The sequence below is a fragment of the Eleutherodactylus coqui genome, chromosome 1, assembly GCF_035609145.1.
Source record: "Eleutherodactylus coqui strain aEleCoq1 chromosome 1, aEleCoq1.hap1, whole genome shotgun sequence".
Lineage (NCBI taxonomy): Eukaryota > Metazoa > Chordata > Amphibia > Anura > Eleutherodactylidae > Eleutherodactylus > Eleutherodactylus coqui.
In genome coordinates, this window is record NC_089837.1 from 264,486,011 (window position 1) to 264,513,742 (window position 27,732).

At 42.6% G+C, this 27,732-nt stretch overlaps 1 protein-coding gene across 3 annotated transcripts in view; it reads left to right on the top strand.

Annotated features, from left to right (window-relative positions):
- The window catches only part of MAP3K7 (mitogen-activated protein kinase kinase kinase 7), a 59,799-nt gene that overhangs the window by 20,651 nt on the left and 11,416 nt on the right, over positions 1-27,732 (top strand). For 2 of the 3 annotated variants that reach the window (XM_066608405.1, XM_066608415.1), the window contains exons 2-11: positions 221-331; positions 2,069-2,134; positions 2,511-2,556; positions 5,716-5,854; positions 10,290-10,414; positions 12,736-12,864; positions 14,839-14,969; positions 16,433-16,514; positions 21,546-21,673; positions 22,329-22,488. In XM_066608405.1, the coding sequence (XP_066464502.1) occupies positions 221-331; positions 2,069-2,134; positions 2,511-2,556; positions 5,716-5,854; positions 10,290-10,414; positions 12,736-12,864; positions 14,839-14,969; positions 16,433-16,514; positions 21,546-21,673; positions 22,329-22,488 (1,117 nt within the window). Of the gene's footprint in view, positions 1-220; positions 332-2,068; positions 2,135-2,510; positions 2,557-5,715; positions 5,855-10,289; positions 10,415-12,735; positions 12,865-14,838; positions 14,970-16,432; positions 16,515-21,545; positions 21,674-22,328; positions 22,489-25,842; positions 25,924-27,732 lie in introns of all 3 variants that reach the window. The other variant, XM_066608397.1, reaches the window with a different exon arrangement.

Here is a 27,732-nt window from a genome sequence, read left to right on the forward strand (position 1 = left end):
GTGAATGCAGTGTTCTGTACATTTTCAGTAAGATCACAGAAAAGCTCTGAATTGTATGAGTGTATTTCTAGTAGAACTCCATAGTAATGGTATTGATCTATGCATTTTTGCCCATTAGGTGTTTTATTTTGGGAGTTTGGCTTTCTGGGTAATAATGAACACTACTTAATGTTTAGTCTACAGTCTATAAATGACATGGCTAAGACTTCTTTCTTAACAGGTTGTGGGAAGAGGAACCTTTGGTGTTGTCTGCAAAGCAAAATGGCGTGGAAAAGATGTCGCTATCAAGCAAATTGAAAGTGAATCTGAGAGGAAAGCCTTTATTGTTGAGGTAATTCATAATGGCATTGCTAGAATGGCATTACTCCATAGGGATAATAAAGACAAACTTGGGAGAGAGTGCTGGTCTGGACCAACCCACACTAATGCCACCTGAACAGGGCTGCCTTTGCCACTGCTGTATAATACACTTTCTGGATGAAGGAATGGAATTGGCAGATTGATATAAGTATATCATGACAAGCGTTTTCTATCAAACTGCTAATAGGAATTGAGAACTGCCAGGTTTAGTGTGAAAGAACCTGCATAGAGTCCTGACCTCAACCTTATCCTATGCCTTTATGATGTGAGCTAGGCTATGTCAGTCAGCCTGTGGTATAGCGAGTGTGAATCCATACAGCAGGGGTATCCAACTGCGGAATGTGACCAGTCCTGGAAGGGAGTAGCGATATAGTAGCTGCACAGTTCTTTCTTGCAGGGAGGAAACGGGAAACTACCTTCAGTATTCAGTTTCCAGCTATAGACTTGGGGAGCAGTCTGAGATGGGGCACGAGGAGCAGTCTGAAAAAGCGGCTTTAGGAACAGTCTGTTAGAGGGCACAAAAGAGTTATTTACATTGCATAGATAGCCCTTTTTCTGTGAGGTGCAGTATTACCAAATGGGGCACTACTAATGTTTGCGGAACAACATGGGGTACGTATTGTGGGGGGCTATCAATCTGGCACTGTCTGTGTGATGCTTTACTTTGGTGGTAACTTAAGTTATAACAGTATTTCTCAAGTGCAGTTTTTTATTTCACTGTGCAACACAACAAGTAGAGTAATGGGGGTAAATGGGGCAGCAATAGGCACAGAATTGAAGGTAGCAGCAGGATAGGGAGTTTGTGTAGGTGAGATTAAGCTAAGGTGGGTGCTGAAAAAGTGGAAAACCAAAGATATCCAGGCTCAAATTCTGCAGACATAAGTGATGTCTTGAAGAAGTCTTGTATGATCTGGGTGGAAAAGACAAGAAAAGTGAACCACTGCAATTGGTCACTGGCTAGAACTATACTGTATTTGCTTATACAGTCTGCAGATTGCCTGTGTAGAACTGTTATCTACCACTATATAGTTATATTATTTTGTATGGTGGATTTTAATATGCAACAGTAAGTTAATATGATTCAGTCACAATGTACTCTTTTAGTGGTTATAAGCTTTTTTTTTTTTTTTTAATTTTTTTTATTCACTAACCGTGTGGTAAGATTCATTTGTTTAGTGGGGCAGCAATTAGTGCTAATTATGGTGGTCATGGTGTGGCAGTATTTGGGTCTTGCACAGTGGCATCATTGGTAATATTGGGCTCTGTTTAGTGAAATCCGTAATATTTAATTACTGTATGAGTGGTGGTAATCCTAGTGTAGCAGCAATGATGTATAATAACTATGTACTATATAAGCCCCCTATGGGGAGGGAGGGTGCTTTTGGATTTATTTTTTTTTGACCATAACAAGGCAATAATTGGCCCACATCCACTATAGTCCACAATGGCAGAGTCTATTAGTTATAACTAAAGCTTCTTCACAATTCTTAAATGACTGAAGCTTAAAACAATCTCAAGGTAAAACGTATACATATCCTAGCAGAAAGGAGTAATGGTGTATGACCACCAAACTTCAGGCATAAGGCTGTCTGCCCAAAGTCTACATTTCACATATTTTCATGACTGTAACAATAATGCCATGCCACTTTCAGTGGTAATTTTTCACTTTTCTTTCAGCCCATTTAAAATGGCTTTTATTTTATTTCAGCTTCGTCAGTTGTCACGTGTCAATCACCCAAATATTGTAAAGCTATACGGAGCTTGTCTAAATCCGGTAAGATTTACTTGTCTTTAATGAGATTTTTTTTTTTTTTTTAAACCAATATTGATTTTGGAAACCACTCTCCTCCACAAAACTTGTCCTGTGCAGGAGAAATAAATGGAACGTAAGGCTAGTAGCACGGTGCAAGAATTAACTGCTTGCCCCTCATTGAAGGAGCTCAACAGAAAGATAGATAGAATCTTATGAAGTCCCAACTTTTAGTACCTGGAGTTCCTGACCACTTTAATGAATGGTCACCTGGAGCATGATATCAAACAAGCTGCCTGGTTTTCACTACAGACTACCTATAGCCCCCACCTTGTAACCTTTGTTATATCTCGCAGAATGTATACAGATCACATGTTTACTAATGCTCTTTATTATTTAGGTATGTCTAGTTATGGAATATGCAGAAGGCGGCTCCTTGTATAATGGTAATTGCATGCCCTTTATTTTTTATATCTTATTTGTATGTTGTGCCTGTTTTTTACCCCCTTAGAGACAAGCCTGTTCTGTGTCTTAAGGACTAAGCAATTTTCATCATTGCATTGCAAGAAACAGAACTCATCGACACAGCAGTGTGAGGGCTTGTTTTTTGTTTTCTTGCAATGTTTTCACTCCTATGATGCTGTAGCATTTCCTTTCTTGTTCTCAATGGGGCCACCAGCAGCAGCGCCATCCCCATTGAAAACAATGGGAGAACATTGCAATCCCCTGCTGCGGCTGTGACAGCTGTAGTGGGGGATTCCTTTAGCCCCGAAGGAATGTGAGGCTGTCGCATCCAGGGGTTTCAACAGGTTTTCAATAGGGCCGGCGGCAGTAGCAGCTCCGGCCCCATTGAAAATGGTGGGAGAACTTTGTGATCTCCTGCTGTGGCTGTGACAGCTGCAGCAGGGATGAAAGGGATACAAGGCTATTTCCATGTTAAACGCCACGGATCCAGGTGAATCACAGCCAGATATCACAGGAGCCGTAACGTTTTTACTTTATGTGAGTGTTTTTTTTATTTTTTCAGGAAAAGTTGTAATTTTTATTGGTACCTTTTTCTTTTTGAAAGCCTTTTATCAGAGTTTACTATTGCACCATAACTAAATATTTTAATTGTTTTAACGCGGCAATACCAATGAAGTGTAGCTTTTTAAAAATCTTTTTTTGCTATTTTATCCATTTTAAATGGGCTTTTGTGTAGGAAAAATAATTTTATTCTGTTTTTTTTTTTGAATTTCAACATTATTGAACTTTTTTTGACACTATTTTTAATTCCTGAATAGGACTTGAAGATGCGATCGTTCAATTGCTGGGATAGTACACTGCATTACTTATGTAGTGCATTCTCTTAAGCCTATGACAGCAGCCTATTAGGCTGCCAGAGGTGGGATTTAATAGACTGAAGTCCCATTTACAGGGGACGAGTTGTCAGGCAAACTATGCCTAGCAGCGCGTCCCAATGAAGCTCGCTCCTGTTACACAGAAGCGAGTATCGCTCAATGTCGGCTCCATTCACTGTAAGCAGACATTTGTTCAGAACTGAATGACTGCTGTTTACACTGAATAGCTAGTCCAGTTTTCTGCATGCAGAAACTGAACAACTCTTGCCTGGTTGTTCGGTCTTTGCATGCATTTACATGCGACGACTATCATTCAAATTCGTTGCATGTAAACGGTCCACTAGTTACATGTAAACATGGAGGCCTTTTTTTCTCTTCCTGCTGCCATGGGAACCCATTGATACCTTGCGATTGCATTGCAGGGTGATAATGGGTGATAAGAAACCCCTGTCATCTGCTCACATGCTGCAGTTTCTGTTGATTGTGGCATGTAAGGGGAAACTGCCAGGGCCACCTTAGTTTCTGGCTGTTGGAGCAGGAGCCTGGCTTTCAGTCAGCCAAGCTACCACCTTAGGACATATGTATAGGTTTAAACCCCCTTACTGAGGTCGGTGACAAGGCATATTGGCTGTCACTACGGGGTTAAATTTATGTTTAATTCCACATGGTTTGAAAATTAATATTTTTTACCATGTTCCTTGCTTATTTAGTAAATCTAAAATGGTGTTTACTTGTGGTATAATGCAAGCCTTGTCATTGACCTGTTGCTTTTCATCTGGTGTTCTGACAGTTTCTTTTCCGTGTGTGCTGGCAAACTGTCACTTAGGGTACATTCACACTTGGTGGAATTGGTGGGACTTTTACTGCAGCAGAAAATCTGCATCATTAGTGTGGTTTTTGCCATGGGTACGCAGCAGACTTCACCTCTTCAATTACAAGGGTGAAATTTGCTGCAGGTTTAGTGCCAATCTGCACCAGAATACACTACCTAATGACTGCCCAGGATGGTGCTTGGATTTTAAAAGAAAACATATAATCAAAAACAGACCTACACTTTAGCTTGGGAAAACCCTAAATATCATGCAACAAAATCTTTCCAAATAGCTGATGTGTCGCCAAAACAGGGCATTATTTTTCTACTTTGCTATATAGTTAATGCTAAAATTAGTTTGAGTTATAATACAATATAAGACTGTTAGTATTTTGTGTTTTCCTTAAATTCAGTACGTGGTGAGGAAAGCTCCAGGAGCCAACACCAAATGTATACTTGGGTCTCCCATTCACCTGGTGGAGACCAGAAGTCTGTTGTGACCTTATGCCCTCCTTTAGACTGTAGTATCTCCACCCCCCCCACCCCCAGTCCCCTTCCTCTTATTGTATGGGAATATGCAAAAGCCTATACATTTATACCACGTGCTATATGCTTTTTGAACATTAGCTTGGATGGGTGACATGTGGCATACAGTGGCTTATTTGGGGCCTTTAAATTCAGCACTTAAATCAGCAGTTTTTCCTGAGGTATATACCAGATGTAAAAAGAGAAGGAAATGTAATCTGATACTAAGCCGCAGGAGAGGGGATCATATATTCATACATTTGGTACATTGCTCTCTCTGCATAAGTCTGCTGTACGCCTAAATGCGTGTGTATAAGTAAATAAGCACAGCATCCCACTCTAATTTTTTGTGTGTTTGTAAACAGGATAGATATATATCTATTTTTTTTTTTTTTTTTTTTTTTAGTTGAACTAAAATTTAGGCCGCCTGCACACGGGCGGAAATCCCGCGGCGGGATTTCCCACGGGATTTCCGCCGCTCAAAGCCTGCATAGGAGTGCATTACAATACGCACTCCTATGCAGACGGCCGCGCGAAATGTCGCGCGGCAAACAAACCGCGGCATGTCCTATTTTTGTGCGGGGCTCGCAGAGCCTTGCACAGACACGTCACTCACCCGGCTGGCGGCTCCGGTCTGCGCAGGCGCTGGCACATGAAAGAGTCGGGGCCGCCGGGCGCGGGTGAGTACGCGCTCGTCTCTGCCGGCGCTCAGGTCGGGTCCCGCGGCGAGAATTCTCGACGCCGGATCCGACCCGCTTGTCTGCAGGCGGCCTAACTCACAATATTCTTTTACTGACTTCTTTACTGTACAGATGAATATAGCAAGAGACAGAAGTTATCTTATTGTGCACTAGTTCTAAGACCTGGATGATCTGTTCTCCTTTTTGTTCTGCACATAAACCTATGTATTTGTGTCCTTATTTTTACAGTACTGCACGGTGCTGAGCCCCTGCCTTTCTACACAGCTGCTCATGCCATGAGTTGGTGTTTACAATGTGCCCAAGGGGTAGCATATTTACACAGCATGAAACCAAAGGCTCTTATTCACAGGGACCTTAAACCACCAAAGTAGGTTGATATTCTGTATTACTTGCTTTTTTGTTAAACTTAAATATTTAAATTATGTTTTATTGGTGGGATTAGTAATGGGTGTTATAACACAGTGCATAGAGATTTTATGTTCTATGTACTGTAAATGGCATCTAGAATATATTGCAACATAGCCTATTGATAACAAACAATGATAAATTTAAAGAGGTAACCCGCTACAGCTAGTGATTGGTTGCAGTTGTTAAGGTGAGTATGATCGCTTCTTTTTCTTTTTTTTTTTTCTTTTTTTTCTTTTTTCTTTTTTTTTGAACCACTTTGTTATTTAACTGTCCAGACAAAACCTGGAAGTTTTGTCTGTTAGGCCAGGGGTCCCCAACCACCGGGCCGCGGACCCGGCCGTTGGGTGTTTAGCGCCGGTTCCGCGGCACCGCCGGGAACTTTTGCTCTAAACACAAGGCCCGCTGCCTTGTGTTATGTGGCCCGCGGTGTACCGACGCCGCTCACCACTGAAGCGATTACCCGCTGGTAATCGGGCTGATCCCGGCGCACACTGAGGTTGTGCAGCCAGGATTCTCCTCCTCGAATCCCCTGCTCATTAGTTCCGCAGGAGAGGACTCGGGGAGGAAGCGTTCCGGGCTGCACACTGACGTCAGGGCAAGCAGACAGAGCGACACTGTAGTAAGTATATGGGTTGGGGGGCTGCCTATTACAGGGGGGAGGGGTGCTGCATATTATGGTGGTGGTGGAGGGGGCTGCCTATTACAGGGGAGGGGGCTGCCTATTACAGGGGAGGGGGCTGCCTATTACAGGGGAGGGGGCTGCCTATTACAGGGGAGGGGGCTGCCTATTACAGGGGAAGGGGCTGCCTATTACAGGGGAAGGGGCTGCCTATTACAGGGGAAGGGGCGCTGCCTATTACAGGGGAAGGGGCGCTGCCTATTACAGGGGAAGGGGGGCTGCCTATTACAGGGGAAGGGGGGCTGCCTATTACAGGGGAAGGGGGGGCTGCCTATTACAGGGGAAGGGGGGGCTGCCTATTACAGGGGAAGGGGGGGCTGCCTATTACAGGGGAGGGGGGGCTGCCTATTACAGGGGAAGGGGGGCTGCCTATTACAGGGGAAGGGGGGCTGCCTATTACAGGGGAAGGGGGGCTGCCTATTACAGGGGAAGGGGGGCTGCCTATTACAGGGGAAGGGGGGCTGCCTATTACAGGGGAAGGGGGGCTGCCTATTACAGGGGGAGGGGGGCTGCCTATTACAGGGGGAGGGGGGCTGCCTATTACAGGGGGAGGGGGGCTGCCTATTACAGGGGGAGGGGGGCTGCCTATTACAGGGGGAGGGGGGCTGCCTATTACAGGGGGAGGGGGGCTGCCTATTACTGGGGGAGGGGGGCTGCCTATTACTGGGGGGGTCGGGGTGGGGGCTGCTTATTACTGGGGGGGGCGGGGTAGGGGCTGCCTATTACTGGGGGGGACCTGCTTATTACTGAGGGGGGGTGGGGGCTGCCTATTACTGGGAGGTGGGGGCTACTTATTAGAGGGGAAGGGGCTGTTTATTACTGGGGAGGGGCTGCCTATTACTGGAGGGGACCTGCTTATTACTGGGGGGATTGCTTACTGGGGGGGTACTTATTACAGGGGAAGGGGCTGCCTATTACTGGGGGGGGGCTGCCTATTACTGGGGGGAGGACTGCTTATTTCTAGGGGTGGGGGCTACTTATTACAGAGGGAGGGGCTGCTAATTACTCAGGGGTGGGGGCTGTATTACTGGGGGAGGAGATAAATTATATGCTGCCCTATGTGTGTGCTGCGGGGGGGGGGGGGATAGATTATATACTGCCCTATGTGTGTACTGCCAGGACATTCTAAATGTCATAATTAAATAAGAATGCACTAAACTCCAACCCCCTTCATAACCCCGCCCCATCAAACTAAAGCCCTGCCCATGTCCCACCCAACCCTGCCAGGCCTTGTAAAGATGGTCTTGCTTGAAGCCGGTCCCTGGTGCCAAAAAGGTTGGGGACCATTGTGTTAGGCCTCCCTCACACAGGCATTTTTGTACAGCGTTTAGCGGTGCCTTTTCAGCGCTGCGCTAAACGCTGTACAACGCTCCCATTCATTCCAATAGGGCTGCTCACACTAGGCTCACACAAAGCGCTGCATGTTGTATTCTTGGCAGTTTTCAGTTGTGTCTCCCATTGAAATTAATGGGCTGCATTTTCAGCACTGCTGAAAACACGGCACAACTTTGTACTGCGTTTTTATAGCGTTAAACGCATGTTGCTATGCCAGTTGGATCGGTTCTGGCTTTTTTAGCTTCCTTGGCTATGTTTTCAGCTGTGCTGAAAACGCTATCAAAACGCATGCCAACGCTGCTGAAAACTCAGTGTTGAAGAACGCAGCGTTTTTGCAAGCGCCTGTGTGAGGGAGGCCTTATACTCTGGGTAAATATTAAGAAATTTATGTTTACGGATATCCCTTAATGAATAGGAGAGAACAACATATTTGGCTTATAAATGAGAGCAAACACAGGGAAATCAAACTTCAGATAGGAAGTCTTCTGAGTGCTGTCTACAGAATATAGCCACCATAATGAGGCTTGTGTTTAGTCAATTCTCAGTCTTCCCTCCAATATTGGCTAGATTGCTCACTTTTGAAAGCTGTACCAATTTAGTTAGGCTAACTTCACACTGAGGAGCGTGATATGGGGCCGTGAATCTTGCCCCCATATCACGCTCCCTAACATGTGAGTTCCCCAAGGATACAAGGCATTGTCATGTGAGAACAGCCGCGCATCACTTCAGGGAAGAAGGGAATCTGCCACCGTGGCTGTCAAGTGCAGCGAGTTTCCCCCATAGTTTTCAGTGGGAGACATCACTTCTTGTGCACCTAGCACGTGTTGCGAAGCTGCCGCCGGCCCCATTGAGAACAATGGGCGATGTGATGCGAGAGCACGCAGCAATACAAAACGTGCCGCAATTTGTTTCCTGCATAGCATCACATCGCAGTGCCATGCAGGAAAACACTGCTCATGTGTATGACCGCATTCAAAAGAATGGGGTTTATATTTGTGTGTCTCTCAATGAACAAATCCCATGTTATTTTTGTCACTCGTGTGAAGCTGGCCTTAGAGTACCTGCACTTTCTTGTTCAAGAGCTCGTACTCTTTCAGCCCTTTTCGGCTATTCCTGGCAGCTGAAGACTGCCGCTTATAGCACCATATGGGTCTGTCTTCTGCTGCAAGGAGGAGTCAAAAAGGGCCGATGGAGCATAAGTGCTCCAGCATGTAAGTACAGGTGCTCTTTAAGTGCTATACAGTAGGTAAATGCATTAGAAAAACCCCAATATGGAAAGGTTAGCCAAAGGCAGACCTTCACTTCAAATTGTGTTGTATCAGCTGCATTATGGACAGTATAAGCAGCAATTCCTAATATTTTAAGTCTACTGCGGGATAACCCTCTAGACATGCCACTTTATCCACAAGAAAGGTGATACTATTCAGATCAGTAGGCGTCTCTCCATTGGAGCACCAACAATTCAAAGAAAGGGAGTTGAAGGTACTCCCCAACCCCTTAATGTCGTTTCCTTCTCAGTTTTTTTTTTTTTTTTTTAATTCCGTCAACAGCTAGTCTGAAGGCTTGGTTTTTGCAGGTCGAGTTTTTCATTGTTACTATTTAACGTATTATATAATGTAATGAAAAATTTCTAAGTAGAATGAAATGGGGGAAAAAACAATGCAATTTCGCCATCTTTGAGGAGGTATTTTTATGGTGTACACACTGACAAAAATTGCTCAACTGTATTCTGTGGGTCAGTACTATTGCAATAATACCAAATTTATATAGTCACACATGCATGGCTTGATGGACTATCAGCAGTGGCCGCCCAGTGGGCCTTCAGGAGTCCTGCAGCTGCCATGGCAACCAAATGGCACCTCGGGATCTCATCGTGGGGGGTTTAGAGGAGCCTTAGGGACCCCCAAACTGTGATCGGCGCATTTAAACCCCACTTTCAGAATTGTTGCCAGCGGATTTCAGCTGTTAGAAACAGCCAGCATCCACCTTGTACATAGTGGGATCGGCTCCCAATCCTGCTTCATACAAACCCGGACACTGGAGGGTGTACATTTACGACCAAACGTGTCAGAGTTAATGCACCCATGTGGGGAGAAGTTTGAATGGAGCAGTGGTCAAGCATGAGCATTGCCACAGTAGTCATCTCAATGGGCTAAGTACAACATCAGGAATGTGGGGCTACTAGCAGAAAGAGCCCTACTGGTCAGACTATCCACTGGATAGATGAGTCACTTGTGGGATTACCCCTGTAAAGTGGAGAGAGCTTTGTATTTTATAGGCATGATAACTAACAGTCTGCTAAAACTATGCAATCCAAGTATCTCATTTGAAAAGAAATTGTAATTTATCATACAGGTTGTGCAATTCCTTTGTTTTGCAGCTTGTTGCTGGTAGCTGGAGGCACTGTTCTGAAGATTTGTGACTTTGGTACAGCTTGTGACATTCAGACTCATATGACAAACAACAAAGGGAGTGCAGCTTGGATGGCTCCTGAAGTTTTTGAAGGTAACTTTTTTTAAAATTTTTAAGGACTTGTTCAGCAGACTCGAGTGTATACATCTAACAGTATGTTTGTGATCTAGTTGGGGCAGGGGTGGTAATGAGGGGGTATTTCTTTCTGTGGCTTTAAGTGATCCTATACAGTTTGACTTGTGCGTATAAGAAAATTACACCTTTCTATTGCGCAATAAAATAATCCCTGCAGAGAGATCCACATGCCACCTGAGCTCTTACTAAGGTTGGGATCAGAGATTCCTCAAGAGTGACTGCGTGATTGTCAACCATGTCCTTTGATCGGGTGACTGTGTTTGGTTTCCTGGTGTCATTCTGTAAGGGCAACTCCTGTCCAAATGGATCATGACTACACAGGACAGCCATTTATGTAAATGACCGTCCTGTAACAGATTTTCCCATGCTGTGGCCACTGCAGGCATATGTCTCACTAGTCGTTGCTACCCTCCAAGTTCAGCTACTTACTGGGGGTGTGCGGAGCAGTCAGCTGATCGGCCCACATTCTGAAAGGGGCTGTGTATGTTGTCCCAATCCCTTTTAATAAAAGCATAATGTTTTTGTAGCAAAAAAAGTTGAAAATCAGGACAACTCACCAATGCACTGAAGAGAATGGTTAAAATGTTGAATGTCCTGGTAGGGTTTTGTAACCAAAACAAACCAGAAAAAAATAGCTAGATTATCGACTTTCAAGGGATTAAAATATAAAGATGTAGTTTAATCCATGTCTTTTAAGAAGAACCCTTAGGCGGAAATATAGGCGAGTATGACGAAGAAAAAAAAAAATGGCAGTTATCTGGGTTACAGCTGTAGAACTTAAAATAAAAATCTGCTCAGTCCTGGATAAAAATAGAAAGGCCATACTTGCCTTCGGATTGTATCTGGTTCACTGCACTCTTTTGGCTCCAGAAATGTTTCATCACAGGGACATGTGACCACTGCAGCTAATTACCAGCTGTATGTAACGCAGGTCGAGCTGGTAACTGGCTGCAGCGGTCACATGTCACTGTGACGAAACGTCATTGGTGGAGCTAAAAGAGGAGCCAGTGGGGGACCAAGCAACATTGAAAGGGCAGTTAGAGGGGATCATAGAATGGTAGAGTTGGAAGGGACCTCCAGGGTCATCGGGTCTAACCCACTGCTCAGTGCAGGATTTACTAAATCATCCCAGACAGATGTCTGTTCAGCCTTTGTTTGAACACTTCCATTAAAGGAGAACTCGCCACCTCCCGTGGTAACCTGTTCCACTCATTGATCCCCCTCACTGTCTAATATCTAATCAGTGTCTCTTCCCTTTCAGTTTCATCCCATTGCTTCTAGTCTTTCCTTGTGCAAATGAGAATAGGGCTGATCCCTCTGCACTGTGACAGCCCTTCAGATATTTGTAGACAGCTATTAAGTCTCCCCTTTAGCCTTCTTTTTTGCAAGCTAAACATTCCCAGATCCTTTAACCGTTCCTCATAGGACATGATTTGCAGACTGCCCACCATCTTGGTAACTCCTTCCCTGACTTGCTCCAGTGTCTGTCTTTTTTAAAGTGGGGTGCCCAGAACTGGACCCAGTATTCCAGATGAGTTCTGACTAAGGAAGAGTAGAGAGGGATAATTACCTCATGTGATCGACTATATGCTTCTCTTAATACATCCAAGAGAAGGTAAGGGGGACTATGACTTTCTACACATGACTAAGCAGATTTTAATTTAATCTTTTTCTTGCCAAATTACCTCTTTTAAGCCTTACTTAAATGGTCACTGCACTGTAAGACAGTTTGTGTGTATGTGATGGCTAACAATAGTGAAAATATTTACCCAAAATTACGTCTTTGTGCTGAAAAATCCCTCTAAAGTAATATCCTAAATATCCTATAGGGGGTCTCCCTTTCTTTGTTAGTGTTATAATGATAAATAGTGCACAATGGTAGACCTGCTATTGTTTAACTGGCCTGAAAACTTAATAATGTGAATGAGCCCTAACGTCTTTTACATTTTTGTTTCCACTATTTCCTTCAGAATTAGTAATTTTATTATTTATGTTTGTAGTGATGTTCAAGAGATTCGTAAGCCATTTTCCTACTACTGAGGAATGGCTAGCACTAGAGTCTACTTTTTAAAACCTGTATCCCTAAACTCAGGTTTGGTAAAGTGACTACTATTGGTCCAAGCCCCACGTCAAGAATGGGATTATCTGGAGAACAAGCAAAATAAATGTCTTGACGTGTGATAGTTGTTTGAACACTAGTATACTGGTTGCATAGTTGCAGGTTCAGTTATATTTTAGGCTTGCAAAAATCTTGTATTGTCCTATTTTTATATTTTCAGGTAGCAACTACAGTGAAAAATGTGATGTCTTCAGTTGGGGCATCATTCTTTGGGAAGTAATTACCAGGCGGAAACCATTTGATGAAATTGGAGGTCCTGCTTTTCGGATAATGTGGGCTGTCCATAATGGTAAATGATAACTTCCCACTTATTGTGTCTCTACATTACCCATCCATAAGTTATCTCATTGTGATATGTAAAAGTCATGACAAAGACATGAAATATACCAGAGGGGTGTGTAACTAGGTTTTCACTTTCCAAATCCTGTCACTTTGGTTACATTTACAGATGAGTGAGTATACTTGCTAAGGACAATTGCTCGATCTAGCATTGTCCTTAGCGAGTATCTCCCCGCTCGGCAGAGAAGGTTCGGGTGCGGGTGAGACGTGAGTTGCGGCAGTCAGCGGGGGGGAGAGAGGGATAGAGAGAGATCTCCCCTCCGTTCCTCCCTGCAGCTCCCCGCCCACCGCCAGCAGCTGAATCTTTGCTCCCGAGCGGGCAGGTACTCGCTAAGGGCAGTGCTCGCTTGAGCAATTGCCCTTAGCGAGTAAACTCGCTTATCTCTAGTTACATTCCTATAGCTTTTGGGACCCCATTCAGAGGTTTTGTTACAGGGCTTCATCTGCATGGCTGAAAACTGCATCCAGAAGGAACCTTTTGACTGCTGTTACTGAAATGGAGACCAAAGCTGCAAGCCTTGGTCTTCCTTATGTAGTGCATAAAAGCAAAGAGATTAACACCACATGTTCATTTTTAATTAATTGTTAACCAGTACAAATAGCGCATTTCGGGAATACAGCCCCTTCAGAAATGGACGGAAAGAATATAGAGATGTTACTGGAAATTCTTGTCCTGTACTCTCAGGAAAGATGGATCGGTGTCCACGGTCCATCATTTTCTCCTTTTTACATTTAAGCATTTCTATGCCCTGTTAATGGTGACCATAATTGGACTGGCAGCACCCTACTTACTATTCTACAACAAACTGTTCTGACTACTAGGACTACATCCTTAAGAGTCACTCCATCTTTCTCTTCTCTTGGTCTCATACTTGGCTTGTTTCTATTTGATTCTAGCTTTTTGGTTTGACTGTAGTGTAATTAACTATGCTAGTGTATATATGCTGTGGCCTTGGGAATTGAGCCTGCTGTATACACTTGAGGTGTTGGCAGACTTTGACAGCTGTCACCCAGCCTCAGAACTCCGATCCTGGCCATTAACTGTTAAAGGGGTTGTCCCGCGAAACAAAGTTGGGGTATACACTTCTGTATGGCCATATTAATGCACTTTGTAATGTACATTGTGCATTAATTATGAGCCATACAGAAGTTATTCACTTACCTGCTCCGTTGCTAGCGTCCTCGTCTCCATGGTGCCGTCTAATTTTCAGCGTCTAATCGCCCGATTAGACGCGCTTGCGCAGTCCGGTCTTCTCCGTGTTGAATGGGGCTCCTCGTGCTGGAGAGCTGCTCCTCGTAGCTCCGCCCCGTCACGTGTGCCGATTCCAGCCAATCAGGAGGCTGGAATCGGCAATGGACCGCACAGAAGACCTGCGGTCCACCGAGGGTGAAGATCCCGGCGGCCATCTTCGCAAGGTAAGTAAGAAGTCACCGGAGCGCGGGGATTCGGGTAAGTACTATCCGGTTTTTTTTTTCAACACATGCATCGGGTTTGTCTCGCGCCGAACGGGGGGGCTATTGAAAAAAAAAAAAAAAACCTGTTTCGGCGCGGGACAACCCCTTTAAATATTAATGGTGGCATTTAAATAGCCCAATAGAGGAGGGGTCTCTGTGTGTCCCCTGAATGGCACTCACACTGAAATTACAAGGTGCTGTTTGTCATGGCAGAGTGGAGCCTTTGGAAGGTCCCTAGGGTTGCTGTAAATGTTTGCCTATTAAATCAATATTCCGGGCATTTAACCACTTGCAATACTGATGACCTAGCTGAGTGGGTTTTTTTTGTTTGTTTGTTTCTACGGTTTTTTTGTGCAGTTTGCTTTGCTAAAATTAACACACTTTCGGCTTACTTAATATGTTGAATACCTTTTGTGTTCACCAGTTGTTTAATTCATCCACTTAATTACCTTCTCTTATGACTTCCCAGGTACTCGGCCACCTCTAATTAAAAATTTACCTAAGCCCATTGAAAGCTTAATGACTCGCTGCTGGTCAAAAGATCCATCTCAACGACCTTCAATGGAAGAGATCGTCAAGATAATGACACATCTTATGCAGGCAAGGTGTTTTATGGCTTCTTGTAAATTGCTTACTTTATTCGTTAATATTCCTGTCACGTGTGTATATGTTATATATGCATACAGGACACCTTGCTTCTCCTGAGCTCATGAGATTGCAATTTAGACCCTAGAGGAATAACATCTGGCATGGTAGGATGAGTCAGTACCAAGTATTTTGGGCTGATGGTAGGGTTTGTGTGTGGCGCACACCTCAACACCATGGACCCTAGCTGTCAATAAGGGCTCATACCCACGGGCATATGCGTAAAACACCACGGGCCTCCCGTGGTGTACACGTATACACGCTGAGCCGGCAGAGATTGCGTATGGGCTGAGTATGAAGCTGCGCATGCCTGGGAATCTGATGTCACGGACATGCACAGTGCAATTTTTTTTTTATTTACCTTAATTATTGCGTAGGGGCAGGGTGTCATGGGCATCCCATAGAAAGAAGGGGCTGCATATTATCCCAGAGAAATAAAGCATGCTGCAATTTATTTCTCTTACGTATGGATACGCTGTGTACACATGCTGGTGTGCATGGAAGAATGAAAGTTCATTGACTTTCGTTGCTTCCGTTCACTTTGCATCACGTGTGCGTGCAACGAGAAAACTCCCGTGGACCTGAGCCCTCAGGTACAGTGTAGGCTGGTGGTGGTTCCATATTAGTGTGGGGTGTATTGGGTCCATGTAAGCATGTCATTGATCAGTGCCTGTTAAGTTTCACTGTTGGGTGACCATTTGTAGCCATTCGTGGACTACATGTACCACCACAATGATTGGATAAACCAGAATAATGCACTCTGCCATCTAGCCAAAGATACCCAGAATTGGTTCGATGAGCATTCTGGAGAATTCGATATGAGCCCAATGGGGCATTTATGGGATTTGGTGGAGAGGTCCATTGACACCCGAGATTCTACACCTACAAATACCATGGAGCTGTGGGTGGTTATCAAGATTGAATGGCTCAAACCTCTCTAGACGTCTTTTGTCCACTTGTGGAATTCATGTCACTTGAGTTGCTGCCGAACTGGAGAGGGTTCTACATGTTGTTCCTCTCCTATGACTTTTGATATGTGCGTGCAAAGTATATAAATATTTATTATGAGGGTTAGATTTTTTTTTTCCCCTCCCGTGGTTTGGGTTAAAAACACTTCATGTGATTAGCCTCATTGGCTATAATGGGGCCAAGTGTCATCTGTGGAACACACCAATGGCACACGCCCTAAAAATATGGCCATTTGAATTGACGTAGTGACCAATTCGCTTGGGGATAAATATTAGTCCACAATATATATTTGTAGAAATGCCCTTTTGAATGAGTTATTCGGAGATTGTGATTTATAGTCCCTATCAACCACTATAAAGTACATTTTCCATTAGTAGGCTCACTTTTGTTTCTTGGTTTGTTTATTATTTCTGTGTGGAGTATTTCTTGATTTTGAAATTTTTCTGCAGTATTTTCGCGGAGCTGATGACCCTTTACAGTATCCATGCCAGTACTCTGACGGGGGACAAAGCAATTCTGCCACAAGTACAGGTTAGTAATTTTCCTTCTACAACTGTTCTGGCTCACCCTACTTTTGATATATTCATTGTCAAACAAAGGAGTTGCATCATTTATTTTAATTTAGTGATTATAATATATCAAAAGGATAATTTGTCGTGAAATAATGAACCCTTGAAGGGAGGCTCTAGTACTCCGTTGTACCGCCTCTAACTTGGATACAAGATGTGATACAGGCGGGCATGGAGGTATACAGGTTCCATATGATATCCTGTGGCATATTGGTCCACATTTGCTGTAAAGGAGCCTCTTAATCGTGCAAACTCATAGGCTGTAAAATATGGCATTCCAGATGGTCCAATACATGCTCCATTGTTGATAAATCTGGCAACTTGGCAGGCCACGGTAGTGTGGCAATATTGTGGAAGCATTACTGTGACACCCTTGCTGTCTGCGGCCAAACATTATCCTGTATGTCTAGTGGTCAACAAGCTCTATACAAGTGGAAAAAGGGGTCCCCTACACAAAAGTAACCTCTGAGAGCCATTTTATGGGCCAAGAGTTGAACCACTTTTTGGGCTTCAGGTGACAAGACCGTTCATCTAATCATGTCACAACTCTAAATCATTTATATATCTTCCTGAGATGCAACTCCTTCTAAGTGCTTGTTTTATTTTGGTTTTCTTTTTTGATAAATGAAGAGAAATACAAACTAGAACACCCCTTTTTAATAAAAAATTAGTCAAATGGAGAGCTCCTGATATATCATAATTTAATGTCTACTATACACTGCTGGCAGCTTGTAAACGTTCAGGTTTTGTTGAAAAGTAGGGCTATAATTGCTCCTACCACATGCGTAGCCAATGTTCAAACTTGGAGGAGCCACAAATTGCTCTGCAAAATAGCCTGATACTATTGAGTTGCCAGGTTATTACACCACCAATTGGACTCCTTTTTATTTCAGGCAGCTGTATAGTAAAGGGTACAATTAGTATCCACGGAGTTAGTTAAAAATCTATCCATGCTGCATGTATATTGAATGGATCTGCCCCTGTTAGAATTTCAAGAAGAAAATTTCAACCCACTTTGTAAGTGCCTCTCCCATCACGTGACATTTAAAATGAATCTGCCCCTTTTGAAGAACATTATGCAAAAAGTGGAGCACAAGCTTAACCCCTTGAGTGGCACGCCCGGAAATTTTCCGGGACGAGCTCCACTGCTCATAGTGACATAGCCCGGAAGATTTCCGGGCTATGTATCACTATGGGAGCTGCAGAGCACAATGCCACAAGCTGTGACAGTGTGCTCTGCCTGCACAGACCCACAGAGAAAGCAAGGGCTTTGAAAAACCAGCAGAAGATATTGCCGACATGCCGGCAATCTCCTGCACTGGTTTGTTTACAGGTTGCCATAGAGATCATCGGCTTGTCAGAAGCAAGCCGATGGTCTCTGTGGCAGGGAGAGCTGGTTGTTAGCTGTCAGAGGTCAGCTAGGTACTAGCTCTTACAGCAGAGATCAGAGAAAACCTCTGATGTCTGCTGTGTTAACCCCTTACATGCTGCAGTCTGTGACTGCAGCATGTAAAGGGCTGTCACTGCAGCATGTAAAGGGCTGTCACCATCGGACCCCCGGAATGTGATCAGGGGTCCTGATGGGTCCCTGTGGAAGTCCCCTAAAGGGACAAAAGAAAAAAAAAAAATTAAAAAAAAGTAAAAAAAATAATAAAAACACTTGTCTCCCTTTACTTTGTAAAAAATCAAAAATACAATCACACATGTGGTATCCATGCGTCGTAATGACCCAGAGAAGGAAGTTAATACATTATTTAACCCCTTAATGACATAGCCCCTTTTTTTCTTTTTTCCCCATTTCTTTTTTTCCTCCCCCCTGTTTAAAAAATCACAACTTGTCCCGCAAAAAACAAGCCCTTATATGGCTGTGTCAATGGAAAAATGAAAAAGTTATGGCTCTTGAGACGCAACTGCAAAATTAGTTGAAATTCAATGATTAGACCATTTTAAAAAACCTGCCCTGGTGGGCACGACAGGATGGTAGGAAACCCGCCACTCAAGGGGTTAAAGGCTATGTACACCTTTTGCATTCTTTTTTTTTTGTTTTGTTTATTTATTTATTTTTTTATCTAATCTATCTTTTGGAAATGAAGACCTTTTGTAATTGGTTTCCATTAACAATTTCTGATTTGTTTGGTATCTACAGTTATGGCCAAAAGTTTTGAGGCTGACTATTTTTGGTTTTCACAAAGTTTTGCAGCTTCAGCGTTTTAAGTTCTTTTAGTCGAATGTTTCTGAAGTATGGTATACTGAAGTACAATTTTATAAGCATTTCATAAGTATTTAAACTTTTTTTATTGCCTAATGTTCCAGGTTTAGGCAAAGAATCAATATTTACAGTGTTGATTTTTTTTTTCCTAAGACTTGTGCAATTTACCCTGGTATGCTGAATATCCGCTTCTGAGCCAAATTCTGACTGAAGGCAACCCATTCTTGCCTAATCAGTACTTTAAAGCAGTGGTCCCCAACTCCAGTCCTCAGGGACCACCAACAGGTCATGTTTTCAGAATATCCTATGGTAAGAACACCTGTGGCAATGTCTGAGGCACTGATGATAATTACATCACCTGTACAACACTGAGGAAATCCTGAAAACATGACCTGTTGGCGGTCCCTGAGGACTGGAGTTGGGGAACACTGCTTTAAAGTATATCACAATGTCTGTGTTTTTGTTTGTCCACTTGCTGGAGCACCATTGAACACAGGTTCTCAATGGGATTGAAATCTGGAGAGTTTCCTGGCCATTGACCCAAAATTGCAATGTTTTATTCACTGAGCCATTTGGTTATCATTTTTGCCTAGTGGTATTGTACTCCTTTATGCTGGAAAAAAAGCATTGTTTCTTACCAAATTGCTCCTGGTTCGTTGGTATCCAAACTTCCTTTAAGAGAAACTTCTCCCATTTTTGACTCATGGCAATGTTCTTGGGCAAAATTGTGACTGAGCCCACTCCTTATGGAAGAAAAACAACCCCACACAAAAAATAGTCTCAGGATACTTGACTGTTGGCCTTGACACAGGACTCGTGGTAGCGCTCACCTTTTCTTGTCTGGACAATCATTCTTCCAGATGTCCTAAACAGCCTTTTAGGGGGCACCATCAGATAAAATTATCTTACCCCAGTCCTCTTTAGTCCAATCCCTATACTTCCTGCAGAATGCCAGTCTGTCCTTGATGGTTTTCTTGAAGAGAAGTGGCTGCTTTGCTGCCCTTAACACCAACCCAGCCTCCAAAAGCCTTCTCTTCACTGTGTGCGCTGATGCATACTTGAGTAAGCTCTGTACTGGTGTTGAACTAAACCCATAGGTGACAATCCTGGAACTTGGTGGACTTGGGGACATTTTGTGGCACGGCTGAAATTCTGTGAAGATTAGGTTTTTGTGATTGTTAATTTTTTATAGCAAGGGAGGACTTTGCAATTTACTGCAATTTATCTGATCACTCTTTATGACAATCTAGAATTACTGCAAATTGCCACTATAAAAACTGAAGCAGCAAACTGCGTGGAAACTAAAATTTGTGTTGGTCTCAAAACCTTTTGCCACGACTTGTATGGCTTGTATTCTTTTCCAAGTCACTGCAGATTTGAGAACTGACATATTTGCAAAATCAGTAACTTCTCCGACACGGCCTTGAGTACCATTGACCGTGTGTGGTTTAACTAAGATTTGTAAAGAGGAAGAACCATGTTCTTGTCACATACCGCTAGACCTCTTTTGATGCACCCCATGATCCTATTTGCCTTGGCAGCCGCTGCCTGAAACTGGTTGCTCCAGTTGAGTTTACAGTTGGTCCTTTTCCATGTCCGTTTTACCCAGTGGTTTTCCATTTAGGCCTCCTGCACACGGGTGGAATTGCACTGCAAAGTCCACTGTGGGCGTCCGCCTCCGCAGCAAAAATCGCCCTATAGCATGCTATGGCAAATCGCGATTTTCATCTCCACATGCGTAAATCGATTCGTGATTTTCCGCCTTACGGAGAATAAATCACAGCATGGAAATCGCAGCGAGCACTGTGGAAGTATTGCAGGATCCGCGTCCTCGCCTAGCGCCGGTGGCTACTGCAAGTGTTAAATCCTAGTTTGCCACTTTTCAGCCCAAGACTCCAGCTTATCCAGATCCATTTGCAATTGTGTACTCTTGTGTAAATTACAGTTTTGTATCCTCTGCAAATATTGAGAGAGCTGCCAACCATTGGCTGGAGAGTGGAGGTGGATGTGGCTAGGCTGCAGCTCATGAGTATGCAGGACTAGTTCTGTGTCTGCTACTGGTAAAAAGTTTCCCAAAAGATACGCATGTCATACATATAACTGTGAGAAGCACTACCTCTATGGTGCTCTCAGTGAGGACTACAAAAAGATGGTGATAGTCTCTTTAAGATGGTTGGAAACCTTTCCCTTTTATTGTCTGTACTCTTATTTTTGAGGACATTGTCCCAGTCAGTAAGGTTAGGGTCATCTCTGAGGTGAACAAAATTTTCCTGCCTTAAAATATAGTATTTTTGTAGCTCCCCCAATAAAACACCCTATTGAAAAAAGTGGAAATTTATTATAGTCTAGTCACTTGCCCAGGTGCCCATCAACTTCCACCCCTGTTATGCTGTCAGGTCTGTTGGTTAATATTAAGTCCAAAATGGCCATCCCTCTAGTCAGGTCCTGTACACGTTGGGTGAGGTGATTATTGTTAGTTATTAACAGAATCTTGATGAGATCTTCATGAGATCCGCAGGTTTCAAGTTACTTTCCGGATAGTTAAAGTCCCCATAATAATCACAATTGCACGAGGGAGAAGCCAAACTATGTGCTCCCCAGTATTCCTGGTAATGGAGGGTGTGCACAGACTAGTAAAGCGGTATCTAAGTGTCAGTAGTCGTGCAAGCAACTAATAGGAGCCATTCAGAACCTGATTTAGTGAAGTAAAGATTTGCTGTTCGGTGATAGAAATGAACTGTCACAACAGAATAAAACATGACCTTAATGTGTTTTCTTCTACAGGCTCTTGCATTGACATCACTTCTACAAATACCAGCAATAAGAGTGATGATATCCAAGCTAGTGCTGATGATACAATTAAACGAATAGAGTCCAAATTGGCACATTTGAAAAATCAGTCAAAGCAGGGAGTAAGTAGAAGAGTTCAGTTCAATTATTTTGTATTACATATACTTCATTTTTAGTAAAATTGAATACTAGAAATGTATTGTGGGATCCTTAAGTCAATTCACATGGGCTATGCAGTTACGGTGCGTGAAAATCACACTCTTTTCACTGAGCATATATGTGCACATGTGGGTTTTTTTGTGCATATTCACTACGCTTTTAATGCGTACAAAAGAAAAACCGCCCATAGACTCAAATGGGAGACTTTGGTCTGTAATACAGACCAAAATAAGACATGCTGCAGTTTTTGTCCTCTGTGCATAAAAAATGCATGTCAGACAACACCAATGGTGGTTTATACTGTCTGTACAGTGGAGTATTGGTATCTGAGCCATGATGGATGTACGACTTTTAGTAGAAACTTTCAAAAGAATTATTAGAAAAGGTTTTTCAACTTCCTGGATGTTTGTAAGAATCTCTCCATTCATTAACTGTAAGCAGATATCTTGAAAATAGTTAGAAATTGGATAAGCGCATAAATAAACTTTCAATTACATAAAGGTTTGGCGCTTTTTTTAAATTTGCTGTAAATATTAGAAAAAGCCTTGTATTTAACTTTTTCTTCACATAGCTTATTAAGTCTTAGTTTTCTACTGGAAATTTTTTTTTCTCATGCAGGGTGAACCAGGACGCTTGAGTTTGCCACCTTCTCGGGGAAGCAGCGTAGAAAGCCTATCGGACACACGAGGAAAGCCCTCTTCAATGCTGGGCACACCTGAAAACAAACGAATGAGTGCAGACATGTCTGAATTAGAAGCAAGGATTTCTGCAAGTACAGGTAAAGAGGAAAAATAACATTAATAGAACTGGTTCGAGGAAACTCTCAAACTAGAGCTGACTATGCCTACACTACTATTGGCTGAAGATTATGTAGAAGTGATGGACAAACCATCATAGTAGTATCTTATCAGTAAGGTGATAAGTTTAGACTGCTGAATATCAGAATCTTAATTTTACTCCAGTGGGGTTTTTTTCCCACAGATTTTAAGCTTTGTTGCAGTTTTTTGTACCTAATGCCTATTTTATTACTGGTAATTAACTTTACCAAGCTATTAATTTTTATCATTTGCTTCATATGGCAAGTACATCTAAGTGTAATATACCCTTTGGCATATATTCGAGGCAGGAGGGTGGTGTAGAACAAAAATAAAGTGTAACACATATACACAAATCTAATGAAAAACTTATAGATCCCATAACAAAAGAATTAAAAAATAAAAAAAAAAAGCAGGCCTAAAACACAAAAGAGCTGTTATGGCAAACTACCACTTAAGTGCCATTAATTTGCCGTAAAAGATAAACCCACAGAGATGTTGAGTATAATAGAAACGTAATATTATGATATAAATTCTGCAGAGTTCAATGAAAGGTGAAAATGGCAACAGTGTATTGCTATAATAGGAAGCAGCTGACAAGTTTTCTGCGATATAATGCAGTAAACCAGGCTCGGAGATGCGCTCCAGTAATATTTGCTGATATATTGTTGCACAGTTTAATTTGTAACTGTAGTTTATTTTTATTTTTTTAATGCACAGAACAGGCAATTATTAGAATTGTTGTTAAAATGTGTTTAATCAGCCTATTCTGTACATTTGTACTTAAAACAAAATAAAAAAACGTCTAATCAGCTAGGCAGTTTTTTTGCCTCCTGCTTGGCCAATGGTGCTGTGGGAGGAGAAACCGTCCCGTGCTGCATATGGCTTCTCCTTCTCATGTTGCACTTCCTCCCTGTTGGGTCCCAATGCACTGTCGGTGTCTCAGTGCAATGGGTTATATTACACCTGATGTGCTAAAATACTCACATGGTGCGTTGGGTGCCGGCACGCATAAGATGCAATGTGAGGAGGAGAAGCCATATGCAGCATGCGACTGTTTCTCCTCACACAGCATCGATGACCAGCAGCAGGAAGAGGGGAACATATGTTGGGGGAAATTTGTAGATAAATCACATAACCTGCAGAACTTAATAAACTATTCTATGTAAACTGCAGTGCCTGCACTACAGACAACAGTGCAGGCACACTGAAGAACAGAGCTCCATATTTATTCTACATATGCAGGTAGCTGAAGACGTCTTTCCTTAGCAATACGTCTTGTAACTTAAACAGGAGGTTTTCTACTGAAAATGTATAGAATAAGCTGATTAAGCATATTGCGAAAAATGCTTACCGTCTATTCTGTAAATTACAAAAATAATGAAAGGAGTTTTACTTTAAAGAGGAGTCATTTAGTTTATTTTTACTGGCATTTTTCTGCTTTTCAAAGTTTTTTGCAGCACAGTGCTAAATAAAAATGATTACTACTTGTATTTCTACACTAAAATTCAATGGTCTGCGTTTCTATCCAAATCACCCATATGTGCTAAACACGTGTTCACAGCATTGGAATCAATAAACCTGCCCAATTCTGACTCAAGAACCTGCTGTGTTGAGCTTTCTAACACACTTGTCTTGCTTTTATGTAAAGGTTTCCATTGTTTTCTTTCTAAAAGATGAATTCTTCGCTTTCCTGTCATGTCTGTTTTAGTATATTTGTAAATGTGTGCCCCACAATCCTGGAGCACATTTTCTGCAGTGTGCTGTTCCTTTGTTATTTCTGCTGGAAATGTGTGACTAAATTCACAACTGGTTGTTACCATTCCCATTGGTTTAACTGTACATCTCTAAATACCTCTAAACTTCCAGCACCAATTGGACAATATCCGACTATGTAGGAAACTACACCATGGACAGAGGGCAATGATAACCTCCAACTATTATTATAGCTCAATGCACAAGTCTGAAAAAAATATACTCTAGAATTACTCTTTGTTTAAAAAAAAAAAAAAAAACACCTAAGAGTTGTGTCGCTGCAAAAGATATGCAAATTATTAGAGTTGTGGAGTGATTAGATAAACTGTCTTGCCACCTGAGGCCCTAAAAGTGGTTCCACCATTGGTCTATAAAATGGCTCTCCAAGGCTAATTTTGTATGGTGGACCTTTTTCCACTTTTGTAGAGCTTGTTGACCACCAGACTTGCCTCCTTTGCTCAATTGCAGAGATTTAGATCTGTTAACAGGGTCTGAGAGGGGGCGCATTATTGGAATGTGAGAAGCTGAATGTTCATATCTATGAATTGCGCTCTACCGGGGATATTTAACTAGACTGTTAGAAGGCGTTGGAACCAGCGGATGTGTGAGGGCACATACAAGGTAATGGGCTCGGGACACCCTCAACAGACCAGCTATAGAGAAGATCGTCTCGCGGGTATTGTAAATGATAACCTGGACTGCTATGTAGGTTAACTGGGTTGTATGCAGCAATAAATTCAGCTTTAGCTTGGGCATGGCTAACAGCTATGTTTGTGCCTGGAGACCTAGGGGGTTGAGGGCCTTAATCCTGCCCTTGCTGTGGAGCAGCATACTGCCCCCAGTGCTGCTTCGATGGTCCGGGGGTGGGGGTGAGGTCCATTTTATATGACAGTCTGTCACCCATAACAGCAGTATGAATGACAATGACAGCTCAGTAATAAGTTCAGGCATTGTGCAGTTATTCAACTTTTTAACAACTTCTAGGTGTTTTTTTTTTTTTTTCTTTTAAAGTCCATGAGTGTATTTTATGAAGAATACAAGTATTTTTTACAAGGGCATGTCATAAAAGCTGCCACCTCCTCTTCATTTGTCTATTCATTACTGTGTGCGTGTGTGCGTGAGTGCGTGTGTGTGTGATATAAAATCTATCATTCTCCGTCATGAATCTGAACAACTATTTACTTAACTTTTGCCATCAAATTTCACACAAAGAATGCCAGTGTTCTATTATGCTTTCTTTAGGAGGATTGTTGTATTAGTTAAAGACAATCCATTTGTAACCCTACAGGGCTATATACTTCAATAAGTTGCATGTAGTTAAATTAGTAACCAATTAACCCCTACCAAGTATACATTAAGTTGTAAAACTTCTGACCTTCAGTGTTGTGATCTCTGTGCATGTTCATTTATGCCTCTTCTCATTTTACATGTCCATAGCATGTACAGTTATTTTTCTGCATGCTTTTCCATTGTTTAACATCATTGTGCTTTACACTTCCATGCTTTTGTGAATTGTGCCCTGTACCACTTTTAGTTGTTTGCATGTGTATGTGTTTTTGCAGCCTATATCAAGCCTAAACGAGGCCACCGTAAAACTGCTTCATTTGGCAATATTCTGGATGTCCCTGAGATCATCATAACAGGTACTACAGGATGATAATCTTGAGGCAAAGGTTAATGACAGCAAATCAAATTAATGCTTCTTGCTCCAATTTCTTAACCTGGATAGTTGTCAACAACTTCACATCAGTGTGCCATTGTATGCATGCAATAACTTTACAGGTACTAATTTTTTTTCTTTCTTTACACAATCTGGAAATTGTTTGTTTCCATCTAATGTCATGTAGGGAAATCAGGGAAAATTCTTCATTTTGCTATTTTTGTTTTTTCACCTACCGTATATACCGGCGTATAAGGCGACGGGGCGTATAAGACGACCCCCCAACTTTCACCTTATACGCCGGTAATACAGTGGAGAAAAAAAAAATCAGTACTCCCCTCCCCCAGCGTTCTGCGGCGCAGCTGCAGGCTGTCGCTCCCTCCTGGTCCCCGGCAGAGCATTGCTTTCTGAATGCGGGGCTTGAAATCCCCGCCTCCAGAAAGCTAATACACACGCCGTCAGCCAGTTACAGCCATTCAATGGCATCATTGAATGGCTGTGATTGGCTTAAACACACGTGGCTTCAGCCAATCACACTATTCAATGACATCATTGAATGGGTGTGATTGCTAACACACGTGCGCCTTCAGCCAATCACAGCCATTCAATGATGTCATTGAATGGCTGTAACTGGCTGACGGCGTGTGTATTAGCTTTCTGGAGGCGGGGATTTCAAGCCCCGCATTCAGAAAGCAATGCTCTGCCGGGGACCAGGAGGGAGCGACAGCCTGCTGGAGCGCGACAGAACGCTGGGGGAGGTGAGTACTGATTTTTTTTTTTTTTTTTGACACTTTTTTTTTTTTTTTTTTTGTATTACCGGCGTATAAGACGACCCCCGACTTCAGAGCAGATTTTTCGGGATTCAAAAGTCGTCTTATACGCCGGTATATACGGTACTCCTATATTCCAAACTGTCCAGTATCCTGACTAGAACAATGATATTGCTAGGGAGCAATCCTGTACCTCTTCAGTTGTGTTGCATCCCACTCAGCAGTGATCTGCACATTTTGAAAAGTCTTCAGGGTTTATCTACAAAAAAAAACCCCTACATGTAGGAGATACGCTACCTGTGTCCCTCCTGCCTCCCATGAATGGAAGCTTAGTCCCCCCCCCCCGTCCCCCCCCCCTGCATATTGGAGAAGCCTAGTACCATCATAGATCACGATGATCAACCAATTCCACATGTCGTCCTTTTGTGTGTTTCTGCATTCCTGCGCTCCAATGATCGGGGGATTTGTGTGCAATCTGCACAGCATTGCAGTCTTGTTTCTGTACATCTAGGCCCGTTCCATTTAGATGACGTCTTTTCAGAAATGTGACTAGCAGTAGAAAAGGGTATTTGCTAGTTTTAGCTATAGCCAAAAGGACAAAACTACATAGTGAATTCAAATCTAAAGCATTCAAATGTTTTAGTCATCTCGCATTAAAATAACATTTTTTTACAGCTTTTACTGCACTTTACTACATGTTTGACAATTCTATCTGTGACTGCAGCATAATTGGAGTAACGAGCATTTGATGTTGATTCTTTACGCTTCTGTTATTAGTGGAATTTAGGAGTGTTTAAAATAACATGCATGCCTATTCTAAAATAATCGTCCTCCACTAACCATGCTAATTAATCTTCCTTGCCTTCCCTTCATGTTGTAAAAAAATTAGCATGTGTATATAGCTCCAACACGTCTCATAATTATAACGTCTCATAATAATTAATCTTTATTTGAATATTTCCACAGAAAAGTAAAATCTCTCACGTGTGAGCAGGGACCTACACGTTAGCCCAGAAACAGTC